This window comes from Pararge aegeria, chromosome 4 (assembly GCF_905163445.1).
Source record: "Pararge aegeria chromosome 4, ilParAegt1.1, whole genome shotgun sequence".
NCBI classification, from domain to species: Eukaryota; Metazoa; Arthropoda; class Insecta; order Lepidoptera; family Nymphalidae; genus Pararge; species Pararge aegeria.
Window position 1 is genome coordinate 141,548 of NC_053183.1, and position 15,415 is coordinate 156,962.

Below are 15,415 nucleotides of genomic sequence, written 5' to 3' on the forward strand. Positions count from 1 at the left end.
AGACCTCGTAAGAGTCCCGTATCGTTATTTTTCGTCACTACCTACCCCCCTACCTCCCCCCGTGCGGGGTACAATATTGATATGATATTAAAAAAATACCATTAATAAATAACATAATAAAAGACCACCACTTTTATAGAGACATAACGCCACATAATTATAAAAAGTATAGTGTGTGGATCTAATCAACCACCACTGGCACCAGACCCTCAATGCCCTTAAATTTTACCTCGTTAAAATATTTAAAGTGTACTCATTCCGATTGCGAGACCTCGTAAGAGTCCCGTATCGTTATTTTTCGTCACTACCTACCCGTACCTCCCCCCTGTGCGGGGTACAATATTGATATGATATTAAAATAATACCATTAATAAATAACATAATAAAAGACCACGACTTTTATAGAGACATAACGCCACTGTGTGGCGCCGCCATCAGTCTCCTTAGACTCGGTACTTTGTCGTCGCCGTCGACTTCGCACCTTCGCCCCATATAGTAGTGGCGCGGCGCGACGGGCCTAATGTGTAAGTGAAAAAAAAAAAAAAAAATTAAATTAATTGTTATTTTACAATATCTTCTAATATGAATAAGAGTACTTTGTATTGGTACGTTTTGTTTTTTGTTTTTTTTTTTTTTAAACGGAACTGAACCTAAGTGACCGGCCTGCGGCCGGGCACCCGTCTTATTCATGTTCTAACCTAACCTAACCTATCCAAATCTTTTAAAACTAGTTTGGATTCCTTTAGACCTCAGCCCACCGGCAACTACGACTAACTAAACACTGATCTAGCTATCTGGCTTTCATCAGTGCATCAACAGCAGCATAACTAGTATTAAAATAGTAATGAGTTTTTATTAATGCATATATTCACATTAAATCTTGAATCTAAAGTCTAAAGGTGTCAAAACTAGATTTAGGTTAGGTTAGGTTAGAACATGAATACGAGGGGTGCCCGGCCACAGGCCGGGCGGGCACTTGGGTTCAGTTCAGTCAAAAATTATATATTATTTACTATTATTTATATTTGAATGAGAATGAAAAATAGCAATTATTTTGAATAGTTTTCAGAATGAGACAGACGGGTGTGGTAGGGTAAAATCTCCAATTTAAAGTTCCCTTATTGCGTATATGTTATGTGTGTTTGCATAGTAGTTTACTATAATGGTAAGCGGTTCGTGTAACGATCTTGCGCGTCTATATTTACAAGTGTGTGGGCAGTTCGTGTATTGATTATTCGATGACGAGACCTCGTAAGAGTCCCGTATCGTTATTTTTCGTCACTACCTACCCCCCTACCTCCCCCCGTGCGGGGTACAATATTGATATGATATTAAAAAAATACCATTAATAAATAACATAATAAAAGACCACCACTTTTATAGAGACATAACGCCACATAATTATAAAAAGTATAGTGTGTGGATCTAATCAACCACCACTGGCACCAGACCCTCAATGCCCTTAAATTTTACCTCGTTAAAATATTTAAAGTGTACTCATTCCGATTGCGAGACCTCGTAAGAGTCCCGTATCGTTATTTTTCGTCACTACCTACCCGTACCTCCCCCCTGTGCGGGGTACAATATTGATATGATATTAAAATAATACCATTAATAAATAACATAATAAAAGACCACGACTTTTATAGAGACATAACGCCACTGTGTGGCGCCGCCATCAGTCTCCTTAGACTCGGTACTTTGTCGTCGCCGTCGACTTCGCACCTTCGCCCCATATAGTAGTGGCGCGGCGCGACGGGCCTAATGTGTAAGTGAAAAAAAAAAAAAAAAAATTAAATTAATTGTTATTTTACAATATCTTCTAATATGAATAAGAGTACTTTGTATTGGTACGTTTTGTTTTTTGTTTTTTTTTTTTTTAAACGGAACTGAACCTAAGTGACCGGCCTGCGGCCGGGCACCCGTCTTATTCATGTTCTAACCTAACCTAACCTATCCAAATCTTTTAAAACTAGTTTGGATTCCTTTAGACCTCAGCCCACCGGCAACTACGACTAACTAAACACTGATCTAGCTATCTGGCTTTCATCAGTGCATCAACAGCAGCATAACTAGTATTAAAATAGTAATGAGTTTTTATTAATGCATATATTCACATTAAATCTTGAATCTAAAGTCTAAAGGTGTCAAAACTAGATTTAGGTTAGGTTAGGTTAGAACATGAATACGAGGGGTGCCCGGCCACAGGCCGGGCGGGCACTTGGGTTCAGTTCAGTCAAAAATTATATATTATTTACTATTATTTATATTTGAATGAGAATGAAAAATAGCAATTATTTTGAATAGTTTTCAGAATGAGACAGACGGGTGTGGTAGGGTAAAATCTCCAATTTAAAGTTCCCTTATTGCGTATATGTTATGTGTGTTTGCATAGTAGTTTACTATAATGGTAAGCGGTTCGTGTAACGATCTTGCGCGTCTATATTTACAAGTGTGTGGGCAGTTCGTGTATTGATTATTCGATGACGAGACCTCGTAAGAGTCCCGTATCGTTATTTTTCGTCACTACCTACCCCCCTACCTCCCCCCGTGCGGGGTACAATATTGATATGATATTAAAAAAATACCATTAATAAATAACATAATAAAAGACCACCACTTTTATAGAGACATAACGCCACATAATTATAAAAAGTATAGTGTGTGGATCTAATCAACCACCACTGGCACCAGACCCTCAATGCCCTTAAATTTTACCTCGTTAAAATATTTAAAGTGTACTCATTCCGATTGCGAGACCTCGTAAGAGTCCCGTATCGTTATTTTTCGTCACTACCTACCCGTACCTCCCCCCTGTGCGGGGTACAATATTGATATGATATTAAAATAATACCATTAATAAATAACATAATAAAAGACCACGACTTTTATAGAGACATAACGCCACTGTGTGGCGCCGCCATCAGTCTCCTTAGACTCGGTACTTTGTCGTCGCCGTCGACTTCGCACCTTCGCCCCATATAGTAGTGGCGCGGCGCGACGGGCCTAATGTGTAAGTGAAAAAAAAAAAAAAAAATTAAATTAATTGTTATTTTACAATATCTTCTAATATGAATAAGAGTACTTTGTATTGGTACGTTTTGTTTTTTGTTTTTTTTTTTTTTAAACGTAACTGAACCTAAGTGACCGGCCTGCGGCCGGGCACCCGTCTTATTCATGTTCTAACCTAACCTAACCTATCCAAATCTTTTAAAACTAGTTTGGATTCCTTTAGACCTCAGCCCACCGGCAACTACGACTAACTAAACACTGATCTAGCTATCTGGCTTTCATCAGTGCATCAACAGCAGCATAACTAGTATTAAAATAGTAATGAGTTTTTATTAATGCATATATTCACATTAAATCTTGAATCTAAAGTCTAAAGGTGTCAAAACTAGATTTAGGTTAGGTTAGGTTAGAACATGAATACGAGGGGTGCCCGGCCACAGGCCGGGCGGGCACTTGGGTTCAGTTCAGTCAAAAATTATATATTATTTACTATTATTTATATTTGAATGAGAATGAAAAATAGCAATTATTTTGAATAGTTTTCAGAATGAGACAGACGGGTGTGGTAGGGTAAAATCTCCAATTTAAAGTTCCCTTATTGCGTATATGTTATGTGTGTTTGCATAGTAGTTTACTATAATGGTAAGCGGTTCGTGTAACGATCTTGCGCGTCTATATTTACAAGTGTGTGGGCAGTTCGTGTATTGATTATTCGATGACGAGACCTCGTAAGAGTCCCGTATCGTTATTTTTCGTCACTACCTACCCCCCTACCTCCCCCCGTGCGGGGTACAATATTGATATGATATTAAAAAAATACCATTAATAAATAACATAATAAAAGACCACCACTTTTATAGAGACATAACGCCACATAATTATAAAAAGTATAGTGTGTGGATCTAATCAACCACCACTGGCACCAGACCCTCAATGCCCTTAAATTTTACCTCGTTAAAATATTTAAAGTGTACTCATTCCGATTGCGAGACCTCGTAAGAGTCCCGTATCGTTATTTTTCGTCACTACCTACCCGTACCTCCCCCCTGTGCGGGGTACAATATTGATATGATATTAAAATAATACCATTAATAAATAACATAATAAAAGACCACGACTTTTATAGAGACATAACGCCACTGTGTGGCGCCGCCATCAGTCTCCTTAGACTCGGTACTTTGTCGTCGCCGTCGACTTCGCACCTTCGCCCCATATAGTAGTGGCGCGGCGCGACGGGCCTAATGTGTAAGTGAAAAAAAAAAAAAAAAAATTAAATTAATTGTTATTTTACAATATCTTCTAATATGAATAAGAGTACTTTGTATTGGTACGTTTTGTTTTTTGTTTTTTTTTTTTTTAAACGGAACTGAACCTAAGTGACCGGCCTGCGGCCGGGCACCCGTCTTATTCATGTTCTAACCTAACCTAACCTATCCAAATCTTTTAAAACTAGTTTGGATTCCTTTAGACCTCAGCCCACCGGCAACTACGACTAACTAAACACTGATCTAGCTATCTGGCTTTCATCAGTGCATCAACAGCAGCATAACTAGTATTAAAATAGTAATGAGTTTTTATTAATGCATATATTCACATTAAATCTTGAATCTAAAGTCTAAAGGTCTCAAAACTAGATTTAGGTTAGGTTAGGTTAGAACATGAATACGAGGGGTGCCCGGCCACAGGCCGGGCGGGCACTTGGGTTCAGTTCAGTCAAAAATTATATATTATTTACTATTATTTATATTTGAATGAGAATGAAAAATAGCAATTATTTTGAATAGTTTTCAGAATGAGACAGACGGGTGTGGTAGGGTAAAATCTCCAATTTAAAGTTCCCTTATTGCGTATATGTTATGTGTGTTTGCATAGTAGTTTACTATAATGGTAAGCGGTTCGTGTAACGATCTTGCGCGTCTATATTTACAAGTGTGTGGGCAGTTCGTGTATTGATTATTCGATGACGAGACCTCGTAAGAGTCCCGTATCGTTATTTTTCGTCACTACCTACCCCCCTACCTCCCCCCGTGCGGGGTACAATATTGATATGATATTAAAAAAATACCATTAATAAATAACATAATAAAAGACCACCACTTTTATAGAGACATAACGCCACATAATTATAAAAAGTATAGTGTGTGGATCTAATCAACCACCACTGGCACCAGACCCTCAATGCCCTTAAATTTTACCTCGTTAAAATATTTAAAGTGTACTCATTCCGATTGCGAGACCTCGTAAGAGTCCCGTATCGTTATTTTTCGTCACTACCTACCCGTACCTCCCCCCTGTGCGGGGTACAATATTGATATGATATTAAAATAATACCATTAATAAATAACATAATAAAAGACCACGACTTTTATAGAGACATAACGCCACTGTGTGGCGCCGCCATCAGTCTCCTTAGACTCGGTACTTTGTCGTCGCCGTCGACTTCGCACCTTCGCCCCATATAGTAGTGGCGCGGCGCGACGGGCCTAATGTGTAAGTGAAAAAAAAAAAAAAAAAATTAAATTAATTGTTATTTTACAATATCTTCTAATATGAATAAGAGTACTTTGTATTGGTACGTTTTGTTTTTTGTTTTTTTTTTTTTTAAACGGAACTGAACCTAAGTGACCGGCCTGCGGCCGGGCACCCGTCTTATTCATGTTCTAACCTAACCTAACCTATCCAAATCTTTTAAAACTAGTTTGGATTCCTTTAGACCTCAGCCCACCGGCAACTACGACTAACTAAACACTGATCTAGCTATCTGGCTTTCATCAGTGCATCAACAGCAGCATAACTAGTATTAAAATAGTAATGAGTTTTTATTAATGCATATATTCACATTAAATCTTGAATCTAAAGTCTAAAGGTGTCAAAACTAGATTTAGGTTAGGTTAGGTTAGAACATGAATACGAGGGGTGCCCGGCCACAGGCCGGGCGGGCACTTGGGTTCAGTTCAGTCAAAAATTATATATTATTTACTATTATTTATATTTGAATGAGAATGAAAAATAGCAATTATTTTGAATAGTTTTCAGAATGAGACAGACGGGTGTGGTAGGGTAAAATCTCCAATTTAAAGTTCCCTTATTGCGTATATGTTATGTGTGTTTGCATAGTAGTTTACTATAATGGTAAGCGGTTCGTGTAACGATCTTGCGCGTCTATATTTACAAGTGTGTGGGCAGTTCGTGTATTGATTATTCGATGACGAGACCTCGTAAGAGTCCCGTATCGTTATTTTTCGTCACTACCTACCCCCCTACCTCCCCCCGTGCGGGGTACAATATTGATATGATATTAAAAAAATACCATTAATAAATAACATAATAAAAGACCACCACTTTTATAGAGACATAACGCCACATAATTATAAAAAGTATAGTGTGTGGATCTAATCAACCACCACTGGCACCAGACCCTCAATGCCCTTAAATTTTACCTCGTTAAAATATTTAAAGTGTACTCATTCCGATTGCGAGACCTCGTAAGAGTCCCGTATCGTTATTTTTCGTCACTACCTACCCGTACCTCCCCCCTGTGCGGGGTACAATATTGATATGATATTAAAATAATACCATTAATAAATAACATAATAAAAGACCACGACTTTTATAGAGACATAACGCCACTGTGTGGCGCCGCCATCAGTCTCCTTAGACTCGGTACTTTGTCGTCGCCGTCGACTTCGCACCTTCGCCCCATATAGTAGTGGCGCGGCGCGACGGGCCTAATGTGTAAGTGAAAAAAAAAAAAAAAAAATTAAATTAATTGTTATTTTACAATATCTTCTAATATGAATAAGAGTACTTTGTATTGGTACGTTTTGTTTTTTGTTTTTTTTTTTTTTAAACGGAACTGAACCTAAGTGACCGGCCTGCGGCCGGGCACCCGTCTTATTCATGTTCTAACCTAACCTAACCTATCCAAATCTTTTAAAACTAGTTTGGATTCCTTTAGACCTCAGCCCACCGGCAACTACGACTAACTAAACACTGATCTAGCTATCTGGCTTTCATCAGTGCATCAACAGCAGCATAACTAGTATTAAAATAGTAATGAGTTTTTATTAATGCATATATTCACATTAAATCTTGAATCTAAAGTCTAAAGGTGTCAAAACTAGATTTAGGTTAGGTTAGGTTAGAACATGAATACGAGGGGTGCCCGGCCACAGGCCGGGCGGGCACTTGGGTTCAGTTCAGTCAAAAATTATATATTATTTACTATTATTTATATTTGAATGAGAATGAAAAATAGCAATTATTTTGAATAGTTTTCAGAATGAGACAGACGGGTGTGGTAGGGTAAAATCTCCAATTTAAAGTTCCCTTATTGCGTATATGTTATGTGTGTTTGCATAGTAGTTTACTATAATGGTAAGCGGTTCGTGTAACGATCTTGCGCGTCTATATTTACAAGTGTGTGGGCAGTTCGTGTATTGATTATTCGATGACGAGACCTCGTAAGAGTCCCGTATCGTTATTTTTCGTCACTACCTACCCCCCTACCTCCCCCCGTGCGGGGTACAATATTGATATGATATTAAAAAAATACCATTAATAAATAACATAATAAAAGACCACCACTTTTATAGAGACATAACGCCACATAATTATAAAAAGTATAGTGTGTGGATCTAATCAACCACCACTGGCACCAGACCCTCAATGCCCTTAAATTTTACCTCGTTAAAATATTTAAAGTGTACTCATTCCGATTGCGAGACCTCGTAAGAGTCCCGTATCGTTATTTTTCGTCACTACCTACCCGTACCTCCCCCCTGTGCGGGGTACAATATTGATATGATATTAAAATAATACCATTAATAAATAACATAATAAAAGACCACGACTTTTATAGAGACATAACGCCACTGTGTGGCGCCGCCATCAGTCTCCTTAGACTCGGTACTTTGTCGTCGCCGTCGACTTCGCACCTTCGCCCCATATAGTAGTGGCGCGGCGCGACGGGCCTAATGTGTAAGTGAAAAAAAAAAAAAAAAAATTAAATTAATTGTTATTTTACAATATCTTCTAATATGAATAAGAGTACTTTGTATTGGTACGTTTTGTTTTTTGTTTTTTTTTTTTTTAAACGGAACTGAACCTAAGTGACCGGCCTGCGGCCGGGCACCCGTCTTATTCATGTTCTAACCTAACCTAACCTATCCAAATCTTTTAAAACTAGTTTGGATTCCTTTAGACCTCAGCCCACCGGCAACTACGACTAACTAAACACTGATCTAGCTATCTGGCTTTCATCAGTGCATCAACAGCAGCATAACTAGTATTAAAATAGTAATGAGTTTTTATTAATGCATATATTCACATTAAATCTTGAATCTAAAGTCTAAAGGTGTCAAAACTAGATTTAGGTTAGGTTAGGTTAGAACATGAATACGAGGGGTGCCCGGCCACAGGCCGGGCGGGCACTTGGGTTCAGTTCAGTCAAAAATTATATATTATTTACTATTATTTATATTTGAATGAGAATGAAAAATAGCAATTATTTTGAATAGTTTTCAGAATGAGACAGACGGGTGTGGTAGGGTAAAATCTCCAATTTAAAGTTCCCTTATTGCGTATATGTTATGTGTGTTTGCATAGTAGTTTACTATAATGGTAAGCGGTTCGTGTAACGATCTTGCGCGTCTATATTTACAAGTGTGTGGGCAGTTCGTGTATTGATTATTCGATGACGAGACCTCGTAAGAGTCCCGTATCGTTATTTTTCGTCACTACCTACCCCCCTACCTCCCCCCGTGCGGGGTACAATATTGATATGATATTAAAAAAATACCATTAATAAATAACATAATAAAAGACCACCACTTTTATAGAGACATAACGCCACATAATTATAAAAAGTATAGTGTGTGGATCTAATCAACCACCACTGGCACCAGACCCTCAATGCCCTTAAATTTTACCTCGTTAAAATATTTAAAGTGTACTCATTCCGATTGCGAGACCTCGTAAGAGTCCCGTATCGTTATTTTTCGTCACTACCTACCCGTACCTCCCCCCTGTGCGGGGTACAATATTGATATAATAATAAATAAATAAATATTTATTTCAAGTAACATAGACTCATATTGTTAGTAATACAAAGCTTATATCTATGTTAGTAAATTAACCTAAAAAACACTAAGTACCTAATTATTAAGTATGTAGGTCATCGCTGCACCATTCCATTAGAAACGACGCAGCAATGATTTACATATACACAGTCCAATCGACTGGCAATCAATTTCAGAATGCTGTTGGAACTGCTCCGCAATCTACGCACCAGGGATCCGCATCTTTTACGCATTGTCGCATAAAAACAATCAACTTGCGCCGCCGCAAACATCCCTGATGCGCTGCAATACCGGGGCAGCCCCATCAGCACCCTGAAGGCATTGTTATACTGGACACGGAGAGCGCTGTACGATTTTGTGGAGTACTTGACCCACAGGTTGCACGTGTAAAAAGATGTACAATAGGCTCTAAACAAAGTTATCTTTACATTGGTGGAACAACGTGCAAACCTGCGAGCCAGCATATTCGCTCTCACTGACACTGCTCTCCGTTCCCTCTCGATGTCAGTATCGTCTTTGAGGTCAGGGGTCAACATATGCCCTAGATATTTATATTGATACACTCTTTCTAGTGCATTTCCATTTAGAAAGATGGGTGGAACTTTCTTCTGTGTTTTGCCCATGGCCTCAAAGACCATTACCACACTTTTCTTTACATTATAAGTAAGACCGTGTTTTTCCACAAAAGCTTCACAAATCGCCAACAGTTTTCTCAGGCCACAAACCGACGCACTCACCAGCACCATGTCATCAGCGTAGCTAATGTTATTCAAACAAACCCCATCTATGTAACAGCCGGTCCTGGTGCTGCTGAGCTCGCCGAGCAACTCGTTCACATATAGGTTGAAGAGCGTAGGTGAAGTCAAACCTCCCTGCCTCACCCCGCACTCCAACAGATACGGACGTGATAATACGCCCGCCCATCGCACGCTGTTGACCTGGTTTCCATACCAATATTTGAAAATATTGATGAGTTCCAGTGGAACTTTAATTTCTTCCAGTTTTCTCCATAAGATATCATAAGATACCAGGTGATATGATATTAAAATAATACCATTAATAAATAACATAATAAAAGACCACGACTTTTATAGAGACATAACGCCACTGTGTGGCGCCGCCATCAGTCTCCTTAGACTCGGTACTTTGTCGTCGCCGTCGACTTCGCACCTTCGCCCCATATAGTAGTGGCGCGGCGCGACGGGCCTAATGTGTAAGTGAAAAAAAAAAAAAAAAATTAAATTAATTGTTATTTTACAATATCTTCTAATATGAATAAGAGTACTTTGTATTGGTACGTTTTGTTTTTTGTTTTTTTTTTTTTTAAACGGAACTGAACCTAAGTGACCGGCCTGCGGCCGGGCACCCGTCTTATTCATGTTCTAACCTAACCTAACCTATCCAAATCTTTTAAAACTAGTTTGGATTCCTTTAGACCTCAGCCCACCGGCAACTACGACTAACTAAACACTGATCTAGCTATCTGGCTTTCATCAGTGCATCAACAGCAGCATAACTAGTATTAAAATAGTAATGAGTTTTTATTAATGCATATATTCACATTAAATCTTGAATCTAAAGTCTAAAGGTGTCAAAACTAGATTTAGGTTAGGTTAGGTTAGAACATGAATACGAGGGGTGCCCGGCCACAGGCCGGGCGGGCACTTGGGTTCAGTTCAGTCAAAAATTATATATTATTTACTATTATTTATATTTGAATGAGAATGAAAAATAGCAATTATTTTGAATAGTTTTCAGAATGAGACAGACGGGTGTGGTAGGGTAAAATCTCCAATTTAAAGTTCCCTTATTGCGTATATGTTATGTGTGTTTGCATAGTAGTTTACTATAATGGTAAGCGGTTCGTGTAACGATCTTGCGCGTCTATATTTACAAGTGTGTGGGCAGTTCGTGTATTGATTATTCGATGACGAGACCTCGTAAGAGTCCCGTATCGTTATTTTTCGTCACTACCTACCCCCCTACCTCCCCCCGTGCGGGGTACAATATTGATATGATATTAAAAAAATACCATTAATAAATAACATAATAAAAGACCACCACTTTTATAGAGACATAACGCCACATAATTATAAAAAGTATAGTGTGTGGATCTAATCAACCACCACTGGCACCAGACCCTCAATGCCCTTAAATTTTACCTCGTTAAAATATTTAAAGTGTACTCATTCCGATTGCGAGACCTCGTAAGAGTCCCGTATCGTTATTTTTCGTCACTACCTACCCGTACCTCCCCCCTGTGCGGGGTACAATATTGATATGATATTAAAATAATACCATTAATAAATAACATAATAAAAGACCACGACTTTTATAGAGACATAACGCCACTGTGTGGCGCTGCCATCAGTCTCCTTAGACTCGGTACTTTGTCGTCGCCGTCGACTTCGCACCTTCGCCCCATATAGTAGTGGCGCGGCGCGACGGGCCTAATGTGTAAGTGAAAAAAAAAAAAAAAAAAATTAAATTAATTGTTATTTTACAATATCTTCTAATATGAATAAGAGTACTTTGTATTGGTACGTTTTGTTTTTTGTTTTTTTTTTTTTTAAACGGAACTGAACCTAAGTGACCGGCCTGCGGCCGGGCACCCGTCTTATTCATGTTCTAACCTAACCTAACCTATCCAAATCTTTTAAAACTAGTTTGGATTCCTTTAGACCTCAGCCCACCGGCAACTACGACTAACTAAACACTGATCTAGCTATCTGGCTTTCATCAGTGCATCAACAGCAGCATAACTAGTATTAAAATAGTAATGAGTTTTTATTAATGCATATATTCACATTAAATCTTGAATCTAAAGTCTAAAGGTGTCAAAACTAGATTTAGGTTAGGTTAGGTTAGAACATGAATACGAGGGGTGCCCGGCCACAGGCCGGGCGGGCACTTGGGTTCAGTTCAGTCAAAAATTATATATTATTTACTATTATTTATATTTGAATGAGAATGAAAAATAGCAATTATTTTGAATAGTTTTCAGAATGAGACAGACGGGTGTGGTAGGGTAAAATCTCCAATTTAAAGTTCCCTTATTGCGTATATGTTATGTGTGTTTGCATAGTAGTTTACTATAATGGTAAGCGGTTCGTGTAACGATCTTGCGCGTCTATATTTACAAGTGTGTGGGCAGTTCGTGTATTGATTATTCGATGACGAGACCTCGTAAGAGTCCCGTATCGTTATTTTTCGTCACTACCTACCCCCCTACCTCCCCCCGTGCGGGGTACAATATTGATATGATATTAAAAAAATACCATTAATAAATAACATAATAAAAGACCACCACTTTTATAGAGACATAACGCCACATAATTATAAAAAGTATAGTGTGTGGATCTAATCAACCACCACTGGCACCAGACCCTCAATGCCCTTAAATTTTACCTCGTTAAAATATTTAAAGTGTACTCATTCCGATTGCGAGACCTCGTAAGAGTCCCGTATCGTTATTTTTCGTCACTACCTACCCGTACCTCCCCCCTGTGCGGGGTACAATATTGATATGATATTAAAATAATACCATTAATAAATAACATAATAAAAGACCACGACTTTTATAGAGACATAACGCCACTGTGTGGCGCCGCCATCAGTCTCCTTAGACTCGGTACTTTGTCGTCGCCGTCGACTTCGCACCTTCGCCCCATATAGTAGTGGCGCGGCGCGACGGGCCTAATGTGTAAGTGAAAAAAAAAAAAAAAAAAATTAAATTAATTGTTATTTTACAATATCTTCTAATATGAATAAGAGTACTTTGTATTGGTACGTTTTGTTTTTTGTTTTTTTTTTTTTTAAACGGAACTGAACCTAAGTGACCGGCCTGCGGCCGGGCACCCGTCTTATTCATGTTCTAACCTAACCTAACCTATCCAAATCTTTTAAAACTAGTTTGGATTCCTTTAGACCTCAGCCCACCGGCAACTACGACTAACTAAACACTGATCTAGCTATCTGGCTTTCATCAGTGCATCAACAGCAGCATAACTAGTATTAAAATAGTAATGAGTTTTTATTAATGCATATATTCACATTAAATCTTGAATCTAAAGTCTAAAGGTGTCAAAACTAGATTTAGGTTAGGTTAGGTTAGAACATGAATACGAGGGGTGCCCGGCCACAGGCCGGGCGGGCACTTGGGTTCAGTTCAGTCAAAAATTATATATTATTTACTATTATTTATATTTGAATGAGAATGAAAAATAGCAATTATTTTGAATAGTTTTCAGAATGAGACAGACGGGTGTGGTAGGGTAAAATCTCCAATTTAAAGTTCCCTTATTGCGTATATGTTATGTGTGTTTGCATAGTAGTTTACTATAATGGTAAGCGGTTCGTGTAACGATCTTGCGCGTCTATATTTACAAGTGTGTGGGCAGTTCGTGTATTGATTATTCGATGACGAGACCTCGTAAGAGTCCCGTATCGTTATTTTTCGTCACTACCTACCCCCCTACCTCCCCCCGTGCGGGGTACAATATTGATATGATATTAAAAAAATACCATTAATAAATAACATAATAAAAGACCACCACTTTTATAGAGACATAACGCCACATAATTATAAAAAGTATAGTGTGTGGATCTAATCAACCACCACTGGCACCAGACCCTCAATGCCCTTAAATTTTACCTCGTTAAAATATTTAAAGTGTACTCATTCCGATTGCGAGACCTCGTAAGAGTCCCGTATCGTTATTTTTCGTCACTACCTACCCATACCTCCCCCCTGTGCGGGGTACAATATTGATATGATATTAAAATAATACCATTAATAAATAACATAATAAAAGACCACGACTTTTATAGAGACATAACGCCACTGTGTGGCGCCGCCATCAGTCTCCTTAGACTCGGTACTTTGTCGTCGCCGTCGACTTCGCACCTTCGCCCCATATAGTAGTGGCGCGGCGCGACGGGCCTAATGTGTAAGTGAAAAAAAAAAAAAAAAAAATTAAATTAATTGTTATTTTACAATATCTTCTAATATGAATAAGAGTACTTTGTATTGGTACGTTTTGTTTTTTGTTTTTTTTTTTTTTAAACGGAACTGAACCTAAGTGACCGGCCTGCGGCCGGGCACCCGTCTTATTCATGTTCTAACCTAACCTAACCTATCCAAATCTTTTAAAACTAGTTTGGATTCCTTTAGACCTCAGCCCACCGGCAACTACGACTAACTAAACACTGATCTAGCTATCTGGCTTTCATCAGTGCATCAACAGCAGCATAACTAGTATTAAAATAGTAATGAGTTTTTATTAATGCATATATTCACATTAAATCTTGAATCTAAAGTCTAAAGGTGTCAAAACTAGATTTAGGTTAGGTTAGGTTAGAACATGAATACGAGGGGTGCCCGGCCACAGGCCGGGCGGGCACTTGGGTTCAGTTCAGTCAAAAATTATATATTATTTACTATTATTTATATTTGAATGAGAATGAAAAATAGCAATTATTTTGAATAGTTTTCAGAATGAGACAGACGGGTGTGGTAGGGTAAAATCTCCAATTTAAAGTTCCCTTATTGCGTATATGTTATGTGTGTTTGCATAGTAGTTTACCATAATGGTAAGCGGTTCGTGTAACGATCTTGCGCGTCTATATTTACAAGTGTGTGGGCAGTTCGTGTATTGATTATTCGATGACGAGACCTCGTAAGAGTCCCGTATCGTTATTTTTCGTCACTACCTACCCCCCTACCTCCCCCCGTGCGGGGTACAATATTGATATGATATTAAAAAAATACCATTAATAAATAACATAATAAAAGACCACCACTTTTATAGAGACATAACGCCACATAATTATAAAAAGTATAGTGTGTGGATCTAATCAACCACCACTGGCACCAGACCCTCAATGCCCTTAAATTTTACCTCGTTAAAATATTTAAAGTGTACTCATTCCGATTGCGAGACCTCGTAAGAGTCCCGTATCGTTATTTTTCGTCACTACCTACCCGTACCTCCCCCCTGTGCGGGGTACAATATTGATATGATATTAAAATAATACCATTAATAAATAACATAATAAAAGACCACGACTTTTATAGAGACATAACGCCACTGTGTGGCGCCGCCATCAGTCTCCTTAGACTCGGTACTTTGTCGTCGCCGTCGACTTCGCACCTTCGCCCCATATAGTAGTGGCGCGGCGCGACGGGCCTAATGTGTAAGTGAAAAAAAAAAAAAAAAAAATTAAATTAATTGTTATTTTACAATATCTTCTAATATGAATAAGAGTACTTTGTATTGGTACGTTTTGTTTTTTGTTTTTTTTTTTTTTAAACGGAACTGAAC

The 15,415-nt window shown here is 38.3% G+C and overlaps 1 protein-coding gene across 1 annotated transcript; it reads right to left on the reverse strand.

Annotated features, from left to right (window-relative positions):
* Positions 1-9,095: 9,095 nt before the first annotated feature.
* LOC120637872 lies at positions 9,096-9,954 on the reverse strand. Its single transcript, XM_039909917.1, has one exon. It carries the CDS (start codon positions 9,836-9,838, stop codon positions 9,188-9,190), a length of 651 nt encoding a protein of 216 aa, XP_039765851.1. The 5' UTR covers positions 9,839-9,954; the 3' UTR covers positions 9,096-9,187.
* Between the last annotated feature and the right edge of the window lie 5,461 nt (positions 9,955-15,415).

What these genes read in the sequence shown, in the direction of transcription:
- LOC120637872 (XM_039909917.1), bottom strand. Translation starts at nt 9,838, where the DNA reads ATGGTGCTGGTGAGTGCGTCGGTTTGTGGCCTGAGAAAACTGTTGGCG.